The sequence below is a fragment of the Clupea harengus genome, chromosome 3, assembly GCF_900700415.2.
Source record: "Clupea harengus chromosome 3, Ch_v2.0.2, whole genome shotgun sequence".
Taxonomy (NCBI): Eukaryota; Metazoa; Chordata; class Actinopteri; order Clupeiformes; family Clupeidae; genus Clupea; species Clupea harengus.
Window position 1 is genome coordinate 6195161 of NC_045154.1, and position 27131 is coordinate 6222291.

Sequence of the window (27131 nt, forward strand, 5' to 3'; positions counted from 1 at the left end):
CTGCATTTTGTGCAGTGATCCAAACTTTAGCATTTTGGTAGTATCGCCATATATGAACCTGAACCTGAAGAAACGATATTGTAGGCCTGCTGTACATGGACGTTACTGACATTTAATTCTCTGCTGCAGTCCCTGCTATTCTCTGACCTTTTTTTGATATCTGCTGCCATCTGTTGTACAGGCATTCCCATTGCACTCCATCCACACAAGCTTGTTGTTACCATAGATACTGTGTACAAGTCGATGGGTATTCATAAAGTATCAGAATTCCCGATTTCGTCTAGGCTGTTTTTGAATGTCAATATTCTCCGAAGAATTCCTAATTTCTGCGTAGCCAATTGTTTCAATCGGTATTTACACACACGGCACAGAGGCTATCAGTAATTTGTCTGGACAACAGACTTCAGTCTAGCTTTTTAGGGTGCAGATAAGTCAGCATGGCATCAAGTTATAGGAAAACCGATACGTCGGATTTCCTGAAGAAATTCGCAAGGGTTTTGAAAAATCCAGATATAAAGACATTTCAGGTAAGATAGCTCTAGCCTAAATATCACGAAATAGCGTTGTCTGTCTGTAGGCTGTCTGTAAAAGTAGTCTGTGGGCCAATTCTTAATTCTTAAAAGGGATTTAAATTGTATTTATTTCTGTACATTATTATGTTATTAATGTTGTTTAGTTATTGTACTTTGTTTCTGTCATATGTTTTACTACAGTGGAGTGTCGATGGAAGATATGTGGTTGTTAACTGGACACTCTGTGAAGCCGACAGAGGTGAACACAGGAAAGCGCTATCGATATTCAAGAGGGTGAAAGACACGACCTCCCTTCGGAGGCTCTTGTGTTTTCATGGTTTTAAGAAGATAGCTAGGTCTGTCATTTCACCTGTCAGTTTAAGGCATAGATCTTCCAGTTTATATTTTTAGTGGTTATTACGTGTATCCTATATATTATCAATCTTATGTTGATTTGTACTGTGCAGGAGATCCAGTTCTGATAGCCTTGTGTTTGAGCATCCTGGTTTTGTTCAGAGAGGAGAGGACAACAAAAGCAGATCAAAATGTTCAGGGTCAGGTGTTCATCATTTGGAAACCATTGAGGACAGTTCACCCTCTACGTCCAGTGATGTGCTTTTAGACATGTGCTGTAAGTTACTGCCAACTAAAGAATGGATTGTAATATCAACATAGTAATGTCATGACCTTTCAGGGTTGTTGACCATTATGGGCCAACAGTTCTCCACATACTGTGTACATGTCAAGCAAGAGCGCACTGTCCTAAACTTTTTCCCCTGTGCCAGTCTCTCCAATAAAGAGAAAAAATGCCAGAGATCTCTATCAGTACATAAACTACAGCTGTTCAGAGTCAGTAGCAGAACCTCTGGAGCCCGCTCAAGACAACCCCATCTCAAACTCACTGTGTACCCCTCCATCTTTGGCTGAAGTCCAGATACCAGAATACCTTGATCCAGGTCATTCCATCACGGCAAATGATCCAGAAACAGGTATACGCGGTGCTTTGAGGAAGAGGGACTGTTAAAGTACTTTGTACACTCATGTACTGAACTTAGGCTTGTTGGTACAGGGTAATATTTAGGCATCACTGCGGACACTTTTCCATTGTGATTTCCAGACAAGAGTGTGGATTCCTTGTCAGAGGACCGTCCTCTTCAGGAGTGCGTCGGCCAGACCAGCCTGCCGCCTCCACTGTCCCCGCACCCTCAGGCTGCAGAAGCCTCAGCTGACCTGATGAGCTGAGTTTGTGTCACAGTTGACTATCAACAACAGCAACACACACCTGATCCTGTTCAAGACCACACCTCAGAAGTAAATATGTGTTATTATATGACACACTGAAATGATTCAGCCTCTCAGGAGAGGCCATTTGAGATTACTTGTTGTACATCCTTCAGATATATTCAGCTGATGAAATGTAACTGACATCATGATTCTTCTGAAAGGGTGCTTGAGAAATGTAATCTTACGTGGAAAATTAGTTGAAACAAATATTATGGTTGTCCGAGTAAGATAGACTAGCCTTCACTAGCGTGAAAGTGTCTCAACTCTGGAACGTTGCTTGTCTAGACTGCTATATTGCAACATCCTTCTGGGCAAAATTGCTTAAAATGTGGTTATTCACATGTAGATTGCGGATAAGTCTGGTGACAGATTGTCTGTGTGAAAATTTGGGCTCCGGGCCATTCTCATTTTAAACTGCTCCATATGCAGTCTCGAATCTGCACATTTGGTCACTGTCCTACTAAAAAGTGGATCTTGGTCCTGGTCTTGTGCATAGTAAAGTAGGTCTCCCCTCAAGGACTTACTTCTACCTACATCCAACTCAGCCCTCTGCTGTACATGGTTTTTCATGTCCTAAAAAGTCACTGGAATGCTTGTGTGTTTGTGTTCCAATTTGTATTCTAGGCAGAGTCTTTGATTCTGGCGAACGGTTGTTGATATTTGAGCTCAACAGCCAATGAAATTAAGCAGCATGTTGACTGGAATTATTTACGGCACGGTCCAAGTTATTACTCTCCATGTACAGAGCCAGGACTGTGTACAAACAGCAGAGGTTTTTGTTATCTTTGAGGGCACACACAGAACTGACAGCTTGACAGTAATTAGCTGAATTTGACAAAAGCTGTATTGGACCAAAATCGCAGAATGCACCTTTAAGACAATTTTCACAATCAAGGCAAGCCGTATACATTTCAAATATTTACATTTGTTTGACTAGAAAACTGAACCACATATTCTACCAGTGAATTCTGAGCAATGATGTGTATACATCCATCTTCACCATATTTACATTACGCTTTGTCTTCTCAATCGTGGATGCTTTCTTTCATTGCGATCATCCTTGTGACTGAGTTAAAACAGTGTCTGTAATGGGTTAGACTGCATTCAGGGCATTCAATTTTATCTCTTTCTTTGACTGTGCTTTTCTCCAAAATGAACTACTCCTTTACTGCCTGCGGGAAAACCCACTACCCTGCATTTTAATATGGAATCCCAACCATGGGGCTGTATTCATTTATTCCTGAATTATGGTAACTATCTGTGAGCACCATCTCCCTCCTATTTGTTTTATGTTTAATTATTCATGGACTTTTCAACTCTGATGCGTTGCCTAAACCGTCCCGAGTCACCCAAGGGCCCACTTTTTCCCATCTTCAGAAGGAAGCTGATTATTGTCAGCATGTTATAACAGGTGGGGAAGATGTATTAACCACACAGAGTTCATTTCTGTGGGCATGAATAAGAACAGAGTGTGATCCTCTGATAAGAACGTCGTGATTCCTACAACAAAGCATTTCATTATGGAGTATTTCTGTGGGTTTAGAACATGTTTACACATTAAGGACTTAAGACACCAAACACCAACAAAATACCACATACAACAATCATATGCTCATGGATGTGTATTTTAATAAAAATAATTCTGTCAAAATTAAACGAGTACAATATTTCTTTATCATGTTTCCAGTACATAGGTATGTTTTTTAAATCATTTTTCTTTTTTTTTATGATGTTTTAAAGGTTTTAAAAAGGTTCATGCTAAGTAGAGGGTAACTCATTTCACAATTGCTAAACTGAAAACTCAAAATAAATTTAAAATCATAACAGAAGTAAATTGTGCACAGCTTGTTTTATTCAGTTTAATTCCATGTGTCCTGCTTCTTGTCCTCTGAGGCAAGCAAGGCTCCAGAAGACAAATGAAAAAATTAACACATTGGTTCAAAGAAAGGTCTGAAAAGATTCTCCTTTTTTCCTCACAAAAGGTCCCTATCTGCACTTGAAGTCAATATTACATTTCTAATACAGATTTTTGTTTCCAAGATGGCAATATACATTTTGGGTGAAATACATTTGCCATGAAAAAGCGATCCCGAGACAAATCGCTCTACTTACAGGTGAGTGAGGTGTCGACCTGTTGCCTACACTGTAGCTGGCCTCTTGTTTTCTCTCATGTTTCAATATCAAACATGTATGGCTGTGTTAGCAGGTACACATGATACTCCATGCAATAGGAAGACACCACCGAATGATTTCCATCAAGTCATCTAACTGGAGCTAAACTTGATTCATACGTCATCTTAACTGAACGATGGATTACTGAGGATGTTATTTTGTTTTGTTTTGTTTTTTTAAATGAAGAAAAAAGAAAAGAAATGCCTCAGAACATCAGACATCATCACAAAAGGAGAAAGGGGATTCGCAGACTTGAGAGTATACCTTTCGAAGACATACCAAAATGTATTTTTTTTGGCTTTCAGCTCCTGTTATTAAATGATTTCGATGTATTAAGTGGATATGGGGAATGATCTAAGATGCAGTGTTTGTAGGGTCTCTTTTCATTTCTCTCTCTAGAGAAGTATCTGAAAACTATCTGAAGGACACATTATCCTAAGAGGTGTGAACCCAAACCTAACACATAGTACTGTGGATGAGGCCCGCTCCCACCTCCCTGTATTATAATCCCCTAATCTTATGATCTATGTGGTACAAACAAGCAATACATGGTTGCCAACAAACGTGAGGTATAACTGAAATATAGGTGTAACATCAATGCTATGTCGGAGCAGGTGTGTACATGTCTGTGTGTCTATGTCGGTGTGTGGTGTAACAAACAAACAAACAATCTCAAGGAGGCCAGCAGCGAACTTGAAATAAAACAAGAACAGGAACTAATAGAACAGAAATGACCAGCTAAGCTACATTCAACACAGTGGAGCACCTCCTGCTGGCTGGGTGAAATACTGGGTTAATACATCGATTAAGATTTTCTTTTCTGTTCTGTGTGCAAAAAGACAGTCAGTTAATAAGAAGAGGGAACGAGAAAGAGCGAGACAGAGAGAGAGAGAGAGAGAAAAAAAAAAAAAAAGAAAAAAAAAACAGTGGATGCTGCATACATCATGAAAGCTAACAATGGATGAGGTTGTAGCCACGTATCCCAGCGTGACCGAGTCAGTGTTTACATTGCCATGGTAGTAATAGAGCTCATAAAGGCCCAAGGGAGTGGGGGGAAGTAAACCCGGATAACAGCTGACTAGTGTAGCTCCGGCTCTGATCTGAAACCCGGGGAATAGCCAGACCGGGACTGGTGCGTGTCGAAACAGAGCCGGAACTGATCCGGTGTGTGCCGGATCAGAGCCAGATCTGTTGGTGACATCTGCTATCTGGGGAAAAGCTTGGCATGTCAGCATAGATATGAATTTATGATTTATTTCTTGATGAATTGCATTTACACAGAGCCTTACTTGTGTGGATGTAGTTGAATCCAGGGAGGTAACTCAAACAATCCAAACATTTGAATACTGAAAGTCTTAATAACCCACAAAATGTCAAAAACTGATAGGAATGCAGAATGAGCTTTCTGCAAAGAGCACCATTGTCCAATCACAAGGGACATTTCATCATTGGGTGACTCCTACCACAAGGCTCTACCTCCATTACAGCTCTGTCAGTACTGCCATGGCCTTATCATCTCCGAAGAAGCTATAAGTAGGGCTATCATGGTTGAGTTGTTCATAACAGGTCAGTGCACTACCATAATAGTCATTATGTCAAAAGAGTGAGCCAACTATTAGCCTGGTAATCTTTTTCAATCTTTTAATATTAGCACACAAACACCACTAGGGTTTTCCACATAGCCTGAAATAATTGATTTTAGATTAATCTCTGTACTTCAGCGTATAATGATGACCTCCCATTTTCATAAATCAAAGACAAGCTATCTATAATTCTGAGGTCATCACCCCCTGAAATAAAAAATATCCTTCACGTAAATCTGATTCACACTTAAGTTGTTGGCGCCACCTTCTGACAGTGGCTTGTAATAGTTGGTGCCTAAAATGCTTCCTTAAGAGGAAAGGGGGAGCAGTGCATAATCTTACCCTTGCTCTCTCTCTCTCGCTCTCTCTCGCACTCACTCTCTCACTCACTCACTCACTCATATCAGTTTATGAATAGCACCCCTCACTAGTTTGGGCTACCCCACTAAATGCCCATTAGGCTACTGAGGACTTGCAAATAATTTCTCTTGTTCTTCAAATCACTTAAGCATGGACTTGCTGAGAGTCTTTTTTCTTACTGCTAGATAAACCTCTGTGCAATACCCCAATGCCGTAATGAGTCTGAATACCTGAGTCCTGAGTGAGAGAAACCGGACTATATCACTTAGTCGTCACAATGTTGCTATGGAGATCCTTGATATGGAATACATTTAAAAATACTATGTGGGGAATCCACCCCTTAAAAAAAAGAAGAAAAAAGAAAAGAAAAACGGAATTAGATTGGTTTCCAAGGTGAGCACAACCAACTGACAAAATATAAACTAAAAAATGACTAGATAAACAGAATAATAATTATCTTTAAATAGTGTCACACATTTGTTTTGTATTTGATAATACTAAATTAAAAAGAAGCCTCTCTTCTCCTGCTCTGCGCATTCCTCTGCCCACCTGCCTCTGGCAAACGGCAAGCCACACACCAATTCAAAACGCGTGCTGTCCCCATGGCAACCAACTGGAAAGGTCCTCTTCTTAGCGGTCCTGAACATTGCCTGTGGAACACAGCCATCACTCATGTGCTGAGGGCTGAAAGTCGAATGTGTTTTCAAAGACTCTTCTAAACCCTAATGACATTATATGTAAAAACAGAAACAATAAAAAAAAAGACAGACTTCAGTCAAATGTAAAAGGATAACAGAAGAGGGCCCAACATGCTGATGACAAGAGAACATTTCTTGTAAAATTGAGATTGATGTTAATTGGTGTGTGTGGGTGTGTGTGTGTGTGTGTGTGTGTGTGTTGATCATCTCACCTCGACGGGGTGCTAGTGCAAAAAGTTGTCCACTCTGGCGAATGAGCAGGATCCGGAGCGGACTCTGGCCATGAGCTGCACGCACTCGGTGGCCTGGCCCAGGGCCAGCATCAGCGGAGGCTGCTTGGGGAGGTTCTGCGACTCTGTGGATCCAAAGCAGTAAACCGCGTCAGAAGACACAAGCCACCAAAGCCTGCTGCGAGACTTGAGTCCGAAGACTATCGAGACTGAGGACTATCAAGATTATCTCATTGTCTAGTTGTCTCTCTGACTCTGACATTTACTGGAAGATAGTGTGCGTGTATGTCTGTGCGTTTACATATGTAGGAGTGTGTGCACCTTATCCAGAGCTGTGTGAGCATGTGAGGGTGTATGAGTGAGGGTATATGTCAGTATGTCAGTGTGTGTACACTTACCCAGGATGGCGCTGTTGAGTGAAGAGCAGATGGTCTCTCTCTGTGTGGGGTCAAGCTGCTGACCCACAGGGCAGTGCCACGGGTCTGAGTATGCAAGAAGACTGAAGGCATCCTGACAAACACACACAAACCCATATAAACACAAATATACAGACACATATCCACACACACACACAAACACAGAGACTAGCATTCATTGCCTTTAGCCACAACTGCCATCCCATAAGCTTTTGCCTTGAAGCAGAGCTGATGTTATGACACTAATATGCGAGTCTTCAAAGAAGCCTTATTAGAAGAAAAAAAAAAAAGCGCTGGCAGAGGATTAATGTGCCGTTAGGACAGATTAGCAATTTCTGACAAGAAGCACCAGACTGCCACTGACAAGTGATGTGAGGCTGATGCCCCACAGTATGGAATGTGACTCCTGAGTTCCAGAATAGCTCATACCAGTGTGTGTGTGTGTGTTTCTCTGTTCTATCATTTTCCGTAGCACCTGTCCCACATCCTTTGACTTCCTCCCTTCCCACTTAGTTCACTCTTCTTATTCTGCCTTCTTCAGTGCCCCTCTCCTCCTTCTATCTCCTGCTTTCTCTCCCTCCTGTCCCTTCTTCTTGGAGGTGGTGTTCTAGCAAATCTCAGCTGAGATCACTCACTCACTCACTCACTCACTCACTCACTCACTCACTCACTCACTCACTCACTCACTCACTCACTCACTCACTCACTCACTCACTCACTCACTCACTCACTCACTCACTCACTCACTCAAACCTGCAGCCCCCTCTTTGAGTGATGCTTTCCTTTGCACTCCACCTTTCTCCCTTCCTCTTTCTAATCTATGGCTCTACCGCTACCCTCCTGCCATCCCTCCATCGTCCTACCCATCTCTCCTACCTGCAGCATCTTTTTGTGGGTGGCGTTCTTGCCATACTCCCGGCACAGCTGCTCGCTGAGGGTCTGCAGCTCGCGGCCAAACTGGATCATTCTCTCTGTGGCCGCCTGGTTGCCCCCACACAGCTGTCTGGAGGGGCAGTTATCATCTGGCGGGGGCAAGAGTCAGAAGGTCATGGAGTGCCAAAGTTAAATATGGATTACAATACTGTTGGTTGTTGTTTGTTATTTGTAGCAGTAGTAGTAGTAGTAATAGTAGTAGTGGTAGCAGTAGTAACGGTAATATTTTATTACAAGTATATGCCAATTATGAAATACCAAACGTGTGGGTCACCAGCCATATATTTACATTTGCACATAAATTACTACATGTTAGATATTGCCTAATGAATGTGATTACTTTAAAAGCATCAAACTGATGGTGGTAAAGCCCTATAGCATTCCCAAACAGGCTTTAACTTCTGATGTCGAGGCCTAGCCTACACAGGGCTGCCATTCCAAAAACAAGGTTTTCGTCTCATGCAAGGACATGTATCCTGGCAATAACCCCAAAACAAAACAAACAAAAAAACGTTCTGCCACAGAAACATTCTGTTCTTCTGTTCAGCCACGAGGACCACATACACTGTGGCCAGAGACAGCCATAAATAAAGTCCACCATTTTCTCAGTAACCTTGGTGACAAACATCTGCCAAGCTGGGTTTCAAAACAGCTCAATTTAGCAGCTCCCAATACTAGACCCGAGGTAGTAGGAGTCAGAGTGATGGCCTACTGAATGTGTGTGTGTGTGTCCTTAAATAACTCTGTATATGTCAGTACAAGGACGTACGCGTGCATGTGTGTGTATATATATGCGTGTCGTAGTGCATAAATATATTTAGGCACATGGTGCTGTATTTAGTCATTTACTCCTCTGTGACAACAAAGATTTGAGCATCTGTGTGTCTGAGTAAGTGTGTGTGTGTGTGTGGTGTGTGTGTGTGTGTGTGTTTCAGCGCTGTTTTACCTGCCACACCATTGCCCAGGCTGTTTTCATCAGCCTGTAGGATCTCCTGGTGTTTGTAGGTGCCGTTCATGATCCGAGCAGATGAATTCTCAGTCACTCCGTTGCTGTAGTGCTCTGCCTCGATCTCCATCTCACTGTCGCTGGGGAGTACACAACACACAGTCATGAACACAGTCTGTTTGTGTGGACTCACCCATACATAATAAGTATGACATTCATTACACCCAGTCCCAATACAAACCCAATTAGCTTTACATTGACTAAGCCCACTGACAGCATCAAGACACACACACACACACACTCTCTCATATACACACACACACACACACACACACACACACACACTCTCTCATATATACACACACACACACACACACACACACACACACAAATACACTCACACATTCACACACAAATGTGTGTCCCACCTGGTCTCCTGGTTGCTCGTGGCACTGTGAGGCTGGGACTTGGTTGAGTCAGTGGAGTTTGTCTCGGAGTAGTTTACCGAGGAGGGGGAGGACGAGGAGGAGGAGGAGGCCGAGCTGACGCCCGGGTATTTGCTGTGGCTCTTGCTTTTGCTGGGAGGGGTGACCCCGTTACTGCATGTGGGGCTGTCTGCTCCTGCGGAGGGGATTACAGCAGGCACATGACATTTAGCACACCACTGTGGAGGACTGTAAGTGACATGTTTCATTAAATGCATGGATGAATAAACACTTAATATGCCTAGTATACTGTCCAATAAATGCTATACTACATAAAGAGGTCTATCCAATAGTCTATATCAATAATATACGATTCAATACGAACAGTTTTATACTAATGCTGCTTTTCAGACACTGAGTACTGGCAAATAATCATAGAGGCAAACCAGTAAGATCTACTGTATGTGGAGGACAATATTGCATAAAGACTCACAATAAGAGCACTAACCATGAGGCTAACAGCTATTGCTATTCAGCTGACAGGACTCAACTTTACAGAGCATGTACCTCATCTATTATGTTATATTTGAGTTTCTGTACTCTCCGACAACGTATGAGAAAAACAGAAGCGCCCAGCGACAGGTGCGGGTGGTTGGGCTTACCTGTGCTGTGCAGATGGGGGTTGATGGCCCCATGTCGGGGGCTTGGGCAGGGGGAGCCGGGGTAGCTGTCCTGGGATTTGGGAGAGCGCACACTAAAGCACCGTACCTCGCTGTCCGTACCGTTCACCATCTCCACAAACTGCCGACACCTGGGGGAGGGGGAGAGACCTGAAAAACTCCTTTCACCTGACACAAACTGTTCAGTTAACAGTTTGCCAACCATACATAGTCTGTACTGGACTCAATGCTCTGTGACCAATAAAACATTAAAATAAAAAGTTCTCTGAAATACATTGTCTAAAAGTGTGATTTATTTTCAAGTGCATCTGAAACACTGCAATCTATTCAGCTATGCAATATCCCCTCACACAGCAATCCATTACAGTGTCTGCTATCCAGTTTCCATTTGTCTAAAATCTTTAGCAGTGACTAAGGCCCACTGTTCTCATAGTTATTTGGCCCGGCAGTTTACTTCCCTCCCCATTACACATAAACTGATACAAGAGGCTGAAATATCTCTCTAGTGGGAAATGCACTCAAATTTTAACATGATTTGAAACGGACGACTAATTTTGGTAGCAAATAACCTTCTCTCATTTCTAGCCTGAAATATTGTCCAGAGGCTTGTGCATTCACTCAAATAGTTAGAACTAGGGTACACACACACAAAAAAGAGGTTGAAAATATACAACAAGTGAACTTTTTCAACCAGTGAACAGTTCAGGGTAAGTCTCTCCACGCAACATAAATTCCAGTACAGTATATACAAAAGACGGCATTACATATGATATGTCTGAGGAGAATAGTGGAGGGATCTGTCTGGGACCTGATTTCACAGTTCATGCAGTTTGACAAGACTAAACCAATCCAATGTGTCCGGATGGTGTGGCTCAAAGTCAAGGTGCTGATTAAAATGCGAAACGTGCAGCGTGCTCCTCTCGAGATTGGGCGTAAGCCTGAGGGGGAAGCCTTGTCAGTAAGGGATTGTCTTGCAATCCCCTACCAGTACCTCAACAAGCCGCCTCCAGATGTGTACTCTAGTACCGGTAACATCTGGCTCCACATATGAGGAAACGACGTGAGGGATGTGTGGTTGGGAGTGAAGATGGTCACAGGGTTCAAGGTGAGGGATGCCTGAACAGAGCCAACGAGTTGAATGTGTTGTTCAACAGGTTCAGCACAGTCACCTCCCCCAGCCACACGGACCCCACACCCCCACATCTGCTTCCCTCTCCCACCTCCTCTGTGATCAGGACTAAAGACTCACACTGGGCCTCCCCGCACCCCTCAACTCCCACCATGGACTTCAACCGAGCCATAATCACCGTCCCCACTTCAGGAAACATGGAGGTTACATCCACACTAATATGTTTTAGTTGTGAAACGCATCACTTTTGACACATTTACGCCTAGCGTCCATACTACTGCAGAGTTTTCAAGCCGTGAAGACGGAGCCTTTTGGAATACGCTGCTGGCCCTGTTTTAGTCTGAAAAATCCTGGGTTGCATTAAAACACAACACTGCTACAATCAATCAATCAATCAATCTCTCCCTCTCTCTCTCCATCTACCCATCCACCCATCCATTGAAACAATGGTATGTAGATAATATTAATCTCAAAACATCCATATAGTCCGAAAAACATGTATGGTGTAAAAAAAACAACAAAAAAAAACACATGCTACAGGGTGGATAGAAGCTGTCACTTTGACAGTGTTTTCAAGAGACTGTTTTTCCATTTCCATTTTGCGTAGTTTAGTAGCGTGGCACGTGGGCGGCCCGTGGCCTCCGAGAGCTCTGCTGAATCATGCAGCAGGCGAGTAACTTAATCTCAGAGTGACAAGCTCAGGTTGAGAGCCCGCATTATGGGCCACGAACACAAACCAAAGTCAGAAGCAGACAGTGAAGACGGCACTCTGCCCTCTCCACAAATTCGCGCAATTCAACAGAGACCAAAACACACACACACACACACACACACACACACACACACACACACACACACACACACACACACACACACACACACACACACACACACACACACACACACACACACACACACACACACACACACACACGCACACACGCACACACACACACACACACACACACACACACACGTGTGCACTTTGATTCAAAGGAGGCTACTGATGAGCTCCAGCTGCAGCCAAAAAAAAAGAAGCGTCAGAAACAAGCAGATGCTAATTTAGAGCTTTCTCTTGGCAAACCGAGGCCGAGCACAGGGAGTGTGCACACAGTGTGTGACCCCTTGGGTCACCCTGTCCCTGACCCCTCGTTAGTCACGCCAGAGCGGCAGTGGCAGCACAAGAAGCCCCTGTGTTTTTCACGTCAGCTCTCTCGGGCACACTCGGGACGGGCACACTAATGCCCCTGGGCATCTCTCTCAGGAGAGGGTCACACAGTTGATTAGCGTAATCTAATGTCTTTGTAGCGCAAACACACAGCTGGGCTCCAATGCAGGGAAAAGAACAAGTACTGAGGAGGCCTCTGCTGTTATGTTAGTGTCCTTGGCAAGCGGTGTTGCTTAGTGCCCTTCACAGGGCTGTGTTGCTTCTGAGGAGTTAGTAGGATGTCAGGCGCTCTGTATGTGTGTGTGTGTGTGTGTGTGTGTGTGTGTGTGTGTGTATGTGAGAATTTCAGAGACAGAATGTGTGAGATTTCACAGTAGTACCAACCCAAGGCACACCCATGGCTGTTGCGCATACGGACACTAGTTACAGGAAAACTAGAGGCGTGTCACAGCGAACTTCCATATAAAGCACAACAGGGGGAGAGACGCTGTGGTAGGCTCTCTGGGATACTCACTTTAACATGAAGAGTAAATTGGGGTTGTGTTCTAGCAGGCCAGGATACAGTTGCTGTGTGGCTTCTATAGCCTCTCCTACACGACCTGCAAGAACCAGCTTCTGTATTCCTGCGCAGGGGGGGGGGAGATAGTGAGAAAGACTTTTGTCATGACAGACTTCCATAGCCCCTTTTTTGGAAAATCTAAGGACACATTCATGTCAAATCTTTATAATAATGTATACAAAAATAAATGTACAGCTAATGGCCCCTGAAATAACAAACACAGCGTTAAAAATAACCAAATGCAAAATAACCAAGTTACACATGCATAACCTCCACTCATATTCATACAAAAACAGAGAAAACTGACAAATGTCTCTTTTTCTAACCACTACATAAAAACACACACACACACACACACACACACACACACACACACACACACACACACACACACACAAACTTGGCATCCAAACCCTTTTTTTCTATGTCTGGTCACCAGAAAGAGAGAGAGAGAGAAAGAGAGAGCGAGAGAGAGAGATAATTCACACACGTCAGTCCTAAGAGAGCTGACCATACCCCTGGCATACAGGAGTGAGGAAAGCCGAAGCACAACCAAACATTCAGTGTCAGCCGTCTGGATTTTCTGGCTGATAATGAGCCAGACAAACCCCATCTATGAACACAGTAGTGGTGCAGGTTAGGTGAGGTGGCAGTACGGCTCTTTTGCTTTCTTTGCTGGGGTGAACGGCTTGGCGGCTCTTACTTTGTCTGTTTTTTATGGAGGTCTGGTCCTCCGCAATGACTGTCTCTGTGGCACGGGCGAAGGCTGTGGCGGTGGCACAGTACCCATGGTGCACCAGGTAGCTGGACACCATGCTGGAGGAGGACGTCATGTTCAGGTTACACAAGAGATCATCTAAACAACTTCGAGTTAGACAGTATGTTTTTAAGGGCTGTTTATGTGTAGGGAAGTTTCCATGGCATTATAACCAGCCACTTAGGTGTAAGTGTGTATCATTTTCTGACTACAGTCAGGTGATAACCTCGAAACGTACTTTTGCAGCACAGCTTGCCACTCTCCCAGTCTCTCTCCGATGGGGAAGCGTGCGATCATGCCGTGGATCTTAGCTCTCCATTCACTCATGTAGTCCTCGATGTCAAAAACAAAAGGGTGCTGGCCAAAGTTTGCGTCCACAATCTCACCCGGAGTCTGCAGGCCTACTGTGGGGTATAGGTTTGGCTGTGGAGTGAGAGAGAACAACCAGAGAGTGGTGAGAGAGAGAGAGAGAGAGAGAGAGAGAGAGAGTGAGAGAGAGAGAGTGGAGAGAGAGAGAGAGAGTGAGAGAGAGAGAGAGAGAGGGGGACATAGAAGGATAGAGAAAGGGCACAAGAGAGCGTGAGAAAGAGACAGACAGACTCTTAAACACCTAGGCCATATGGTCCCATAATCACTACAGGTGACATATAGGACTGACTTAGTTGATAAATGAACAAGTCAAATTAACTCAAAATCAACTGGGAACGTGAGAACAATAATAGAAACCACAACTGTGGCTAGGTGGATGCCAGATACAAATTTGCTAATCCCAAACAATTCAAGCTCACTGTTTGAGCAAGTGAAGAAAAACCTAAAGGACTTACCGGAAGGTCTGTGAAAGCCACACCTAGGAGACAACAGAGAGAAAGACGATTTAGCTTCACACGTTACACCAACAGGAAAAGCAGGTTTGGCTTTTAGAGTAGTGAGAATGACTGACAGGTGTTCTCCCTGGGGGATTGGGGGAAGCTACACGAATATGTCAGATATAGTGCAAAACGGTACCTAAACTGTGGCCGTTCTTGGTGTAGAAACAAGTGTTGTTGATGAGATTGACGCAGCAGCCAATGACGTCGCCCGTCGTGAAGGTTGGGCCATACGGTTGGCCAGTCCCTGAGGAGCAGAAGGAGTGCCCATCGTCGCCATGGTAACCATATGAATGCTTGTCCCATCCTGTAATGGAAATATATTGATGAGAATTAATGAAAATAAAGGGCAAATGTTATGTTAAATGTGAATTTCTACTACTTAAGCAGCAAAACAAATAAGCGTGCCTGCTAAATCTACACATTTACATTCCTCATCACCTTAACAGTACAGAGAAGGCATACACCCTAGCAGACTTAGACTCACTGAGCTGCTGTTATGCTACCAGAGTTATAAATTATTTCTATGCACTGCATAAACCGAAGGTAGGACCGGCCTTTGTATTAGACAGGTAAAGTCAGCTGCACTCTTCCACACAAAAATGACACACACACACCAACACAAACACACTTGGTTTTAGACACGTAAAGCCAGCTGCAGTCTTCCTCACACAAAATGACACACACACACACACACACACTTTGTATTAGACACGTAAAGCCAGCTGCACTCTTCCTCACACAAAAATTCACTCTCATATACACACACACACAGTATCAGCCTGCTGCTTCCACTGGCCAAAGGGAGTTGCCACTCAGTGAGCAGAGGGGCTTTGAGGGCAAAGCGGTGATGACTCACCCACTCGCAGCAGGAACACAAGCACAAGGGGACACATGAATGTATGTGTGTCTGTGTTTGTGTTTGTGTGTGTGCGCGTCAGTGTGTGTATGTCAGACACATTCAGGAAGCACCAGGACAGTAACCACGGATCACAGAGACACACAGCTGGGTACACACACACACACTGGCCACTGTTTCCTGCACGTCAAGTGTGCGCCTTCATTCAGCTTCAAGTGACCAATTAGTAACGATACCAGTGTGTGACAGAACAGAGGGAACCCACACAGCAGCAGACTCCAGAACCGACCTGGCCATGATCCGGCACCAGATCCGAGCCAGACTCAGCTCCGGTCTCGGAACCGTCCAAATGTTTTTAAAAAAAAGCCGAAGGAGAAAGGGAGGAAAAGTGAAAGGGGAGAAAGTAGGTCGTGAGTGAACTGTGAGGTATTAGATTAATCTGCAGCGTGGCCCTGTCAGGGATATTGCTCCTAAAGCTGGGCTCAGTGTTCCCTGCATGTTAATGAAATGGGCAGGGCTCCACTTTGGGATCAGAAACAGTGAGGTCGACGGAGCACATAAAACTATTACTGCCCTGTCGAACTCACACACACACACACACACACACACACACACACACACACACACACACACAGAGAGAGAGAGAGACACACACACAGACAAACAATGGCTCTCACAACAAAAACTGACTCAACAACACACAAAATAACAATAGGCTAAACACTGGATTGGGAGAACTGAACTGGACATTCGAGCAGCAACAGGCTCCATCCATAGAAGCACGCGTTTTTATGAGGGAGCCGTCAAGCGCTCATACACACAGTCACCTATTTCTACAATATTCCGAGCTTCACGTGATGCATAGAGAGCTCTGCAGCAGGCCCGTGGCACACAGAGAATGAGCACATGAATGTCAGTCAGCAGGTGCGAACAGAATTGGCTGGCAGGATTGGCCCAAAGCATTCCACAGGCCTCGAGCACCGCGGAGAACTCAACGGGCAGGTGACAGAGGCAGAGCAACTGGGAGCACTCGGTCGGCCAATAGCAGCCAGCGGGAGGATCTGATAGGCTGGGAGGAGCACGGGAGAGCAGGAGGAATGGTGGGCTGACAAAAGCTCTGTCTTTGCCTGGAAAATCAGCCGCTCCGCAGTAACATCCCTCCCTCTCCCTCTGTCCCTCTCCTGTCCTTGCCTCCATGGCTAGAGATCATTACTGTTATGTCACGCTTAAGCTTCTGTGGGCTTGTTTATCTGCATTATGATCTAACCCGTGTGTAATGAAATACATAAGCACTGAGAGAAATATCTGGATTACAAAAACAAAACTAAAAAGGCGAATGACGATATGGTGGTAAGAAACACTTCTTACACTCCACTAGTTGGCCAGGCAAATTCCGTCCTAAAGCTCCACAGGACTAAATGGAGCTCTAGTTGAGTAGTGCTCTAGTCCTATAAGTGCAAACAGTATGTGTGTTCATTCACTTGGCAGCGTTCAGTGTTCTGAATGCTGATATTTTAAGCATAAAGGTCTTAATTAAGCAGAGACCTTTGAGATTCTAGACTGTTAAAGCTTGTCCTTGCCTGAGGAGCCTATTCAGGAACACTCGATTAAAGTCAGCTACATTTTGCCTGCTCTTCTCTCTAGAGAAAACTTGAGAGGATTAAGAAAAATAAGAATAACCCTGCTTTAATGTAAACATTTACGCTTTTATGTAAACACGAGTATCACTTTCTGAGATGAGAGAGAGAGAGAGAGAAGACAGAGAGTGGCATATTTGTATGTTAAATGTCATCTCTGACGACTTTCCTCAGGCATGTTCAGACATGTTTCACTGCAAGATGCTGGAGGGAGTGAAAGGAAAGGAAGGAGAAGGAGAGAAGTAGGGTGAGAAATTGGAGGAATTTAAGAGAGACAGGGATGGACAGAGGTACCTCACGGAGAAGAGAAGTTTGAGGAAGTGTGCTTTGAAAGCACACACAGAGGCAAAATGATGGCTCATTCGTCAAACCAAATACCACGTCTAAAAATGCTAATTTTATTAAAAAATGGGCTCAGGGCTACTAAACTGGAGATCACCTCAGAAACTCTTCTCTTCAAAAGGCAGCCTGAGATCCCATCACCCTGTTTGCCCTTACCCCTCTGCTCCACCTTTCCACCACATATCAAGACATACTGACACCGTGACCCCTCTGGAGGGGTCACCTCTCACACAACCCCCCCACACACACACACACACACACACACACACACACACACACACACACACACACACACACACACACACACACACACACACACACACACACACACACACACACACACACACACACACACACACACACACACACATCTGCCACTTGGCACTCACCAGGCAGCCTGTTCATGTTGACCCCCTGGGCAGACAGGCCGATTCCCATGTACCTGCACACAAACATGAGGAGAGGCAGGGAATACAGTCAGCTTTTGTCAACAGCAGGGAAAATTGTCATAGAGGTCATCATTCTGATCAATCATTGCAAACCTCACAGGGAATCTGTTGTACAGAGTATTTGGACACTTCTAACTTCAATCAATAATCTCAAGGTTTGTTAGTGAGTTGGAACTAAGAACTGATTGAGGGGTTTGATGACTGTCACTTCCATTAACCATAACGGAAAATGTATTATTTAACCTAAACTTACATTTAACCTAGTACTTCTCTCTGGTACTTAAATCTACATGTTGACCAAGCTGTATATCATTTTTATTGTATATTATTGTATAAGGGAGACCATTTTGAAGGACCAAAACATGGTTACACACGATTCAATGCAATAAAATACTTATGAACTACAATTAAGCTACTTAATGATTGGTAGCCATCATGATGTGCTCATAAATCAGTTGCTGATTCACTAGATTTGACAACATCGCTTTGGTATGCCTGCTGTCATTTGTATAGAGATAATAAAAAAATAATGCTTAAAAAATACCTATTTGCTACGGTCAACTGCCTGAGTTGTGAATTTGATCTGTAAACAGAACAGTTTTATCGTGTCCAACTATGTGATACACCTCCAAGCGAGTACTGAAGACTGCACACGGCTCCTTCCAAGAATAATGACAACCAGCACTGCGGAACCAAATGGAGTGTCAAATACAATTTGGGTTCCTTCAATAGACATCAGTAACAAGGGACGAACATGTTTACACATTGTGGAGACAGCATGCCCTCTTTAATTTTAATTTTAAACTAGGACTGTGCCATACTCAACAACATGTTTATCATCCTGCTGGCAAATGAATCCTCCACTACAGCCTCTCAGGATGTTTGTGGTGGTATTCAAATAATGTCTGGAATCCTGACTCCTCACCTAAAAATTGCCCTGCAGTAGAACTGTGACATTTTTGATGACATTTCGATTGCCATGTTTGTATTACTATTTGTTTTTTTGTCTGACCTTTTTAGGTCTGACCTACCGATTTTCTTTCTTTCTAAGTGCTATAATCGATATACACAAACATTTTTGTAATTTTTCTTTCTTTTTCTAATTCAATTGTATGTTCATAATAAAACATTTACTATTAAATACATTTGATATTTTCTCCAAAGCTGCACCAGGTTACAGAACCTTCTCTCCTTCTCACTCAAACAAATCTCAAAATAAAAAAAAGTGCTCCATGTTACTGGACAGAGCTTTTTTTTTGAACAAATAAAACCCAATTCAAAAAGAATTGCAGTATATCATATATCATATATATCATATATCAACATAACATGTTTTACTTTCCCAAAAGAAAACTGATGCAACAGATCTATGTAAAAACACACCTAATGTAATTTATTTACATCAAATGTTTTCCGTTACCTTTTAAAGTGCACCAGGTTACAGGACAAACATTTTTTAACAAACCTCAACAAACTAAAAAGGTTGATTGGACAGTAATCTTTCATAAATTCGTTTTTGTCATGCCCAGGCTGCACAGCATCTCTGAACATCAGCTGCAAGGTTTCGCAAAGGGGCCGGTTTAAAGGACCAGTATGTAATAAATGTACTAAATCATAAAATGACAAGATATGTCATCAGAGATTAAAGAAACAGGCCAAACTGAAATACTTGCCTCTCCGACAACAATGCTACAGCCAGTATATTCTCCTTTTAAGATTTCTGTTCCGGAGCAGAATGTCTGTTTGAGTTTTGGCCTGTGTGATTCTGCCCACTGCCCATTTCTCCAGTACCATTTAGACACCCGGGTTGCCAGATAAGAACACGAACACAGCCATGGAAGTAAGCAAACCAACTGGATTAACAGAGATAATGTTTGATTCTACCTGACCAAAAAAGCCTTGCCATCCTTCTGAAAAGCTACATGACCAGAGATGTAGTACAGTGCGGGTAAATATGGGAGATTAATTTGAAAGATGGAGACAGCTAAGAGCCCAGAAGGATTTTAAGACAGATGCCGAGTTGGCTCATTTTTTCCTGAACAAATAAGCATTGAGCTTCGGCTAAGGTTAGCTAACCTTAACCAATTTATCACAGCTACTAGTAGGGATGTGCATTTCAAGTAATTTCAACATTCCAGAGTACTCACATTCATACTCTATGCCTATGGCACATGTACAGCTGGGTAATCAAGGCAACGAGTATTTGAGACACACAACTGGTGAAGTGATCCCACGTAGTAGTAACTCAAATAAAACATTTAAAAAATAAAGTTTGATTGTAAATAGACTCAATTTACAAAAACAAGATTACTCTATACGTTGAACAAATACCGACATCCAAATAGAGTAACGTTACTCATGCAATCCCTAGCTACTACCTATTTATTTATCTTGGTTATCAAATAGAAACCTGTCAAGTCTCGTTTTATCCGTGAGACTCACAGATTTTTGACATTTCTCATGTCTCACATACGTGACACTGAATCTTACAGATTTTCACTCCCAATAGCATAGAATAATAATTACAAGTCTATTAGACTGCAGTGCAGTACGAGTGAGAGACTGCCATGTTTGCACTGTGCAGCTCACTATGTCTGTGTAGCAGTTTTAGGCTGCTATAGTCAATGAAGTTTAAATATTCAGCATCACTGAACGACTTCTTATCTCGAGGCGAACCAGACCTGTTAACAAAACCCATCGCAAATGTAACAATATGCTGCACATGTCGTCTTTTATGTGTAAGTGTGGGCGGTGGGGATGGCTCATGGATTTTTCGTGGATTTCAATCACTGATCTCACGGATTTTAGTCATCTTAACTTGACAGCTATGCAGGACATGCACTCACTCTTCTCCCTGCAGCTCTTCCTCTAGGCCATCTGCTTCTTCTACCACAAGAACCTGCACTCTCTTCTCCTCCTCTCTCTAGCTCATCCTCTCCGCCCTCTGCCTCTTGTATCAGCGGCACCTGACCAGCCCTCACTGGCTTCACTTGACACTGGTGAGGACACTTCATAACTGAGATCTGCATCAGGCTGCAACAAGGAGGAACAGTAGGCTACTACTCCAAAATAGATATGAAATGATTCATACGTTGTCTGTTAAATTGAGCAATGTGTTATCATTATCGGGCCTGAAAGGAAGTAACTCCAACTCCATTGTGTAGCCTATTTTTGAAGAAGTGGGCTTGTTTTCAGGATAACAGGCTTAGCTCTGGCTTACTTACATAGCTAGCCATGCATCTACCTAATAATGACAGAGTATAAACTATATACTACTTATAGCTTAGGACTTGTCGTCGCTTGCCATTGTCAAAGTTTAATGTTGAGCTCATCTTGCGCTTGTTCGGGTAGGTTCAGTGTCCTCAACCTGGCAACCCACATGAACTTTGTCTGGGGAGGAGGAGAAGGAGGGGAGAAACAACGCTCTCCAATATTTAGAATCGGGAATGCAGGATCGATTTGAACCACTTAGTGCCCTGTCTACATATGAGTACCATGGCAGGTTTTAGCTGTTAAACAGTTTATAAGTGTAATTTACGGAGGTTAGGGTTAATTTAGTTAACCGTTAAATGAATGTAATAGGCATGATGTGAGTCAGTTGTGTGATTTTCTACTCATTTACTGTGTAGCTTAAAAAACGTCAATAAAACTTTTAATGCAGTGTTCTGAATTTGGTAAGTTACGACGACGTGTGTGTGTGTGTGTGTGTGTGTGTGTGTGTGTGCCTGAGACCAGAATCGGATATATCCCTATCCATAGGGATATATCTAAGACTGATAGGCCGGTCACCGGTCATGGCCGATTAAGCTGAGAACCGGCCAATTCCAGTCACCGGCTGATTGATCGGTGAATCTTTATTGCTGTTACAACTCAAAATGGAGCATGCCAGGTAGTTGCACTACACTGACATAAAGGGCAGATTAAGTTCCCCCTTTACTGCGGTAATTATAGAAACATAATTAAAACAACAACAAGAACAGTGAACTTCATTCTGGGTTAAGAAAACTACTGCGCAGGACAACAGATCACTTTGCAGACCCACACCAAATAACCCCTCAACGGCTCTATTTACTGTAGATGTCATAAACTAGCCTACACTTCATTCAAAGTGATTTATATATGGGTAAACTGTCAGAAGACGACAAAAAAAATGTTATTCATCAGTGAAATAAAAACGTCATTGTGTCAGGCCAGAGCAAGTACAACATATCTCAGATTAACTTACCCATCTCTGCCCTTGCTGACAATCTTCACCTCAAAGTAATAGATGCCACAGGCTGCAGGGATGGGGTGGGTAGCACGCACAGACGCAGCATCCTTATGGTTCTTCCCATGGCCTGAGGCACACAGGAAAAGGGAGAAAAGGGATAATTAAACAGACTGAGTAATATGCCAGTATAGTACTTGACTAAAACCAATGAGCAAAATAGGACTAAAGTCATACACACACTCACATTTACCAATGGTGTCACAATCTGTCTCAGAGGATCTAAATGAGTCTAACATTTCCAGGTCACTGTATAGCACTCTCCCTAAGAAAAGATAGTCATGAGTATAAACTCATTATGCTTTGGTGACACATAATAGTCATGCTGAAACGCAGGTGGGAGTAGGATCAGCCACCAGTTATACGCGTCCCATAAACACTGCTGTGCGACAGACACCACCTACAGCCCTGTGTGGAACTGGTACATCACATACACCCCTGTGATGGACTTAGTGGGTGGAACCAGCAGCCAACAATGCGTATACTACTAGCAAACATTATGGTTTCAATGTGCGTGTCATGTCATGTGCATATGCGTGTTGGGATGACAGAGCCAGTGAGTCAGTGTAAGTCTATGTGAATGCGCAAGACTTGATGTTTGTGTGTGTGTGTGTGTGTGTGTGTGTCTCTGTGTGTGTGTGTGTGTGTATGTGAGTAATCACGGGTTATATTGGTCAGCCAATGCTCCTGAGTGTGTGTCTAGAGCTAGGTCATAACATATGCCCTTGCCTATTTGCATGTGCATGTGTATGTGTTGGGGGTACATATCTGGGTGAGTCTGTGTATGTGTGTGTATGTGTGTGTGTGCCTTTGCACTCTGTGTAGCTCCTGTAACTCAACTCCCTTCCCTCGTTGATAACAGGACACCTTAAGGCCGCAGCCTGGGGGCAGCTGTGTGTGGAACTCTTGAGCTTCAGCTGTGCCCTCAGGTCCAGCTCCTCTGTGACACTCCTCTGCTTTCAGCACCATCTAGATCACCCCTACCAGCGTGTGTGTGTGTCTGTGTGTGTCTGTGTGTGTAAGTTAGTGAGTGAGTGTGATCATAATCGCCACACACTGTTCAAACCCTCTAATCAGGGGGTTAACTCTCCTGTTCAATGCATAAGACATGTGTGTCTGTCACCCTTGTCATAAGCTGCGATGACTCAAACCATATTAAGGACCATTATATGTAATAGGCCTATACAGCTGAAGCATAATAAAAGCAACAGCAGCAGACACTCACACACATACCAACAAGCTATAATCTATTTATAATGTATAACCCAACTCACACAGCATGGTAGTCAGACTACCCAGAAATTGTGATTCCCTTTCTCTTAAACACATGGACATACTCAGGCTCAAATACGAACACACACACACACACACACACACACACACACACCACACGTGTGCACTTATGCATGCCCGCACCCCCCCCCCTTCCATCCAACAAATCTATTTATAACCCCAACACACACCAGCTCAAGGCAGAGCTGAGGGAGAAGACCCTGTATCAGAAAGCCTGCACAACAGCCTGATCTCTCCCTCTCTGAGGCAGTCAGTTAAATAAGCACACGTGAACATGGACACGCAAACACACAACTGAGTCGTCAGCCTCATTAGTAAAACAGTGGCAGCTTTTTGCAGTAATTCTTCTGGATATCAGTAATCAGCTCCAGTGTCACACAAGCAAAATGTGCAACATTTTTAGTGGAGCAGAGCTCAACCGATGCTAATAACACAAACACACACACATAATCAATTAATCCGTCAATCACACAAACTGCCTCGTTAAGCTAAACCCAGCAGATCAGATGTCATAAAGAGGGTTTTTGCGACTCAGCCATCTCACTACACAATGGCCATTATCCAAAATTAGGTTAAAACAGAAGGTACATGACCAAACTGGCCAGAGACAGAGGAATAAATGTAATTGGTAGAGCAATGACAGTGTTGGCAAACAGTGCTTTGATATAGCAGTGCCAGTGTTGGCAAACATTGCTTTACAGTTTCACATAGCGAGACAGAGGGGGGGGGGGAGGATGCAACGCAATCTGGTGATGTCACCTCTCTGACTGAACATGCATGAGTGGCTTCAGACTACAGAAACTCCCCCTCTATGGGCAAACACTACACACTCTGCTCAGAGGAATCACACAGCCTGGGCCCAGCTAGACAACCTGCCACTCCTCACAGAGAAAAGTCCAGCTACCCAACCAACAAAAGAATCTAGTCACCAGAACACACATGACTGAGACCTTAGAATCCCTTTCACACACACACACGCTCTCCCTCACATATACACTCTCTCTCTCTCACACACACAAGTGATTCTACCATCTTCATGCATAGCTGTCATTGTCCTTCTTAGAATGTATTAGTAGCATTAGCTAAAGAACTCTGATCACTGTATGAGAGAGTGTGAATGGATCAGTGTATCAATAACTTCATCAGTATAATCACCTCTAGAGAACAATAATTGGGTGCAAAACAAACACACAAATGGGCGTGCGCACATATACACACATCACATCTCTAATCTGGCCTTGAATAGAGGAAACTGGCACACTGGCCAAAATAGCCTGCCAAAATCACAAGGGTGAATTTCCAGGCAGAGGGTGAAAAAGCAGGAGCAGATGAGAGGTAGCAGATTAAAGGAAAACTTTTAGATTAACACATTGGGTCTTCCATTCAGACAATGGTTTAATACATAGCCTATAAACTTAGAGCTGAGGGGCATACAGGTTCACACCAAACACTGTGGCAGGAGTATTTGAGTCTTCAGTGAAATTAGTCTGTATTACAAGTGGTATTGTCAGCCTCAACAATGTTTCCATCAAGTAGCAGTTTTTTTAATTATCCAAACCAACCACACCAACGTTGCCCCTTGTTATTCCATATAAACTGACCTATTTGAAATTAAAGTCAAATATTTGTGAATTGAGGGCTTGAAATACAAGCATTTACATCAGTGAGAGACAACCTTTAGCTGACTAGAGATAACCAGAGTGTTGAATTCACTATCTGAACTACTGAGCAAAGTAGCCTATCTGGCTATCTGGGTAGCCTAAAACCTGTTGACAATCCTACCTAAATATAACCTAAACACAACCATATCAAATTCTTTTAAAAAAATGAATAAGTGTGGGGGCTAGGCTTTCAAAAGGCCATGTATCGTTTCTGTAGAGACATGGGAAACAACATACTACAAGGCCTGGACTACTGACTAGTGCAAACTCATTAAGGATAAGACCGTTTTGCCAGACCGTAGGACCACTGATGATCAATAGTATGATCGTCTTACTTCATACCACATCAACTCACTTCTTGTGAATACCTACAAGACTACCTTGATTGAATAGGGATAGAAAATGATTCCATCACATTTACTTTCTTAAAACTGTATGGCTATGGGCAGTAGAATACTAATATACACATAGTTATTACACTATAGTTAATTGCAGTTTGTCTACAGAAGATGCCCATACATGCTCAAACTGCTTTCTCAAGTTAAAAGAAATGCGACCTGCGACATCTGCAATAAGTAGCCTGTAGGCCTTGCAACGGCATTTCGGCTATTTGTCCAAACGTCCAAGCTGCAGTGTATGACAGGGCATTGGAATCTAAATTACTCTCCAATGATATCGTCGAATGTCCATGCCAGCAACGGTTAGGTTACATCCTTTGATTAAAATGCAAGATAATGTCGCCAAAACAGCTGACATAGCTGTGATGCCCTGAAAGGCTGTTGTGGTAATAAAGTATCTCATGTTTTTCAAGCTATAACTATAACGCAGATAGAGTTCTCCGAGCTAAATATAAAGCTACCAATATTAATATCTTAATTAATCACTCTCACGAGACAGAATTATATCTATACCCCGTCGGAAATGTACATTTTATTGTTAGCATAATCTGGCTAACTAGCTAGCTCCATACACTGTAACGTTCCTATACCTGATACAGCTACTGTAATGTTAGCGAAACGGTTAGCAATAATAGCTAGTCAGCTACAGATGTTAGCTTGCAAGCTAACCTACATCGTAATACTTGATATTTTGCAGACCACCAGCCCACTGGTTAGCTTAAGGGATAACTCTGCATTTTCGGGTATATACTCTAGTCTTAAATGATTCATGGAGTACTCAAACAAATAGGGAATGTTTGAATAAGATGGCTAATTACATGAAATTATGAGCTTTGGGAGTTGATCATTTGACCTGGGATATCCGAGTACTGTCAGGGTTTGCTAGCTAACTGTCAACCATTTGGGCATTCCTCTTCCCTCTCGTGAAACAAAGCAAAGGGAAGGAAAAGCAGCTCAAACTAGATCGGGGAGATTGCATACACATAATCGCACCCAACTAAACACGACGCCCTTAGCCATCGGGAATGACAAGACCCATCTGATGACACTTTAGTGACTAATGTTACCCATTTGGTCACATCTGTAGCCTATACCTTTGTAATGCACCCGCAGATTGTTCTGTGAGAGACCGATGTAGCTGTATTTATCCTTGGGGCTCCAAGATCGGGGTAAGGGGGTCTCTTCCTCATTCACGGCCGGGTACAGCCGCTTCAGTCGTTCGTTTAGTTCATGCTCTTGATAGTTAAAAGCAGGATCCCCCGATAGCAGGCTCCCCGCTCCAAGCTCTGCCATTTTTGTCTTTGTGCGTTAATCTTTTCTTATTTTCTACTCTGTTGTGTCAATCCGCTGAAAAGAGAGAGCAAGATAGACTGAGGAGAAACAGCAGTAGTACGATATCCCCGGATAATCAGCGCTACAGCCGGACTGTCGGTGATGTGTGGGTACTGTAGTTGAAAACAAGACCTTGTGCAATACTGAGCTGTCAATAAGTATGAAGCGCCAACTA

General features: G+C 43.3%; 1 protein-coding gene across 2 annotated transcripts; it reads right to left on the bottom strand.

Annotated features, from left to right (window-relative positions):
* Positions 1 to 3403: 3403 nt before the first annotated feature.
* ranbp10 (RAN binding protein 10) lies at positions 3404 to 27047 on the bottom strand. 2 transcript variants are annotated; one of them, XM_012832400.2, is made up of 15 exons: positions 26719 to 27047; positions 22231 to 22342; positions 17946 to 17998; positions 14858 to 15025; positions 14677 to 14699; positions 14091 to 14275; positions 13799 to 13911; positions 13051 to 13159; positions 10222 to 10370; positions 9563 to 9755; positions 9135 to 9268; positions 8132 to 8277; positions 7238 to 7349; positions 6822 to 6964; positions 3404 to 6561 (listed from the first exon to the last, which is right to left on the bottom strand). In XM_012832400.2, exons 1-14 carry the CDS (start codon positions 26915 to 26917, stop codon positions 6834 to 6836), a joined length of 1827 nt encoding a protein of 608 aa, XP_012687854.1. In that variant the 5' UTR covers positions 26918 to 27047; the 3' UTR covers positions 3404 to 6561; positions 6822 to 6833. The 2 variants fall into 2 exon arrangements, with proteins under 2 accessions (XP_012687854.1, XP_012687853.1); XM_012832399.2 differs by having other exon boundaries at positions 9135 to 9274.
* Positions 27048 to 27131: the final 84 nt, after the last annotated feature.

What these genes read in the sequence shown, in the direction of transcription:
- ranbp10 (XM_012832399.2), bottom strand. Translation starts at nt 26,917, where the DNA reads ATGGCAGAGCTTGGAGCGGGGAGCCTGCTATCGGGGGATCCTGCTTTT. An exon ending in TCTGCGGGTGCATTACAAAG is followed by an intron (nt 22,343 to 26,718) that starts GTATAGGCTACA and finishes TGTGTGCCTCAG; the next exon opens with GCCATGGGAAGAACCATAAG. An exon ending in CCCACAAAAAGATGCTGCAG is followed by an intron (nt 7,350 to 8,131) that starts GTAGGAGAGATG and finishes TGTGTTTGTCAG; the next exon opens with GATGCCTTCAGTCTTCTTGC.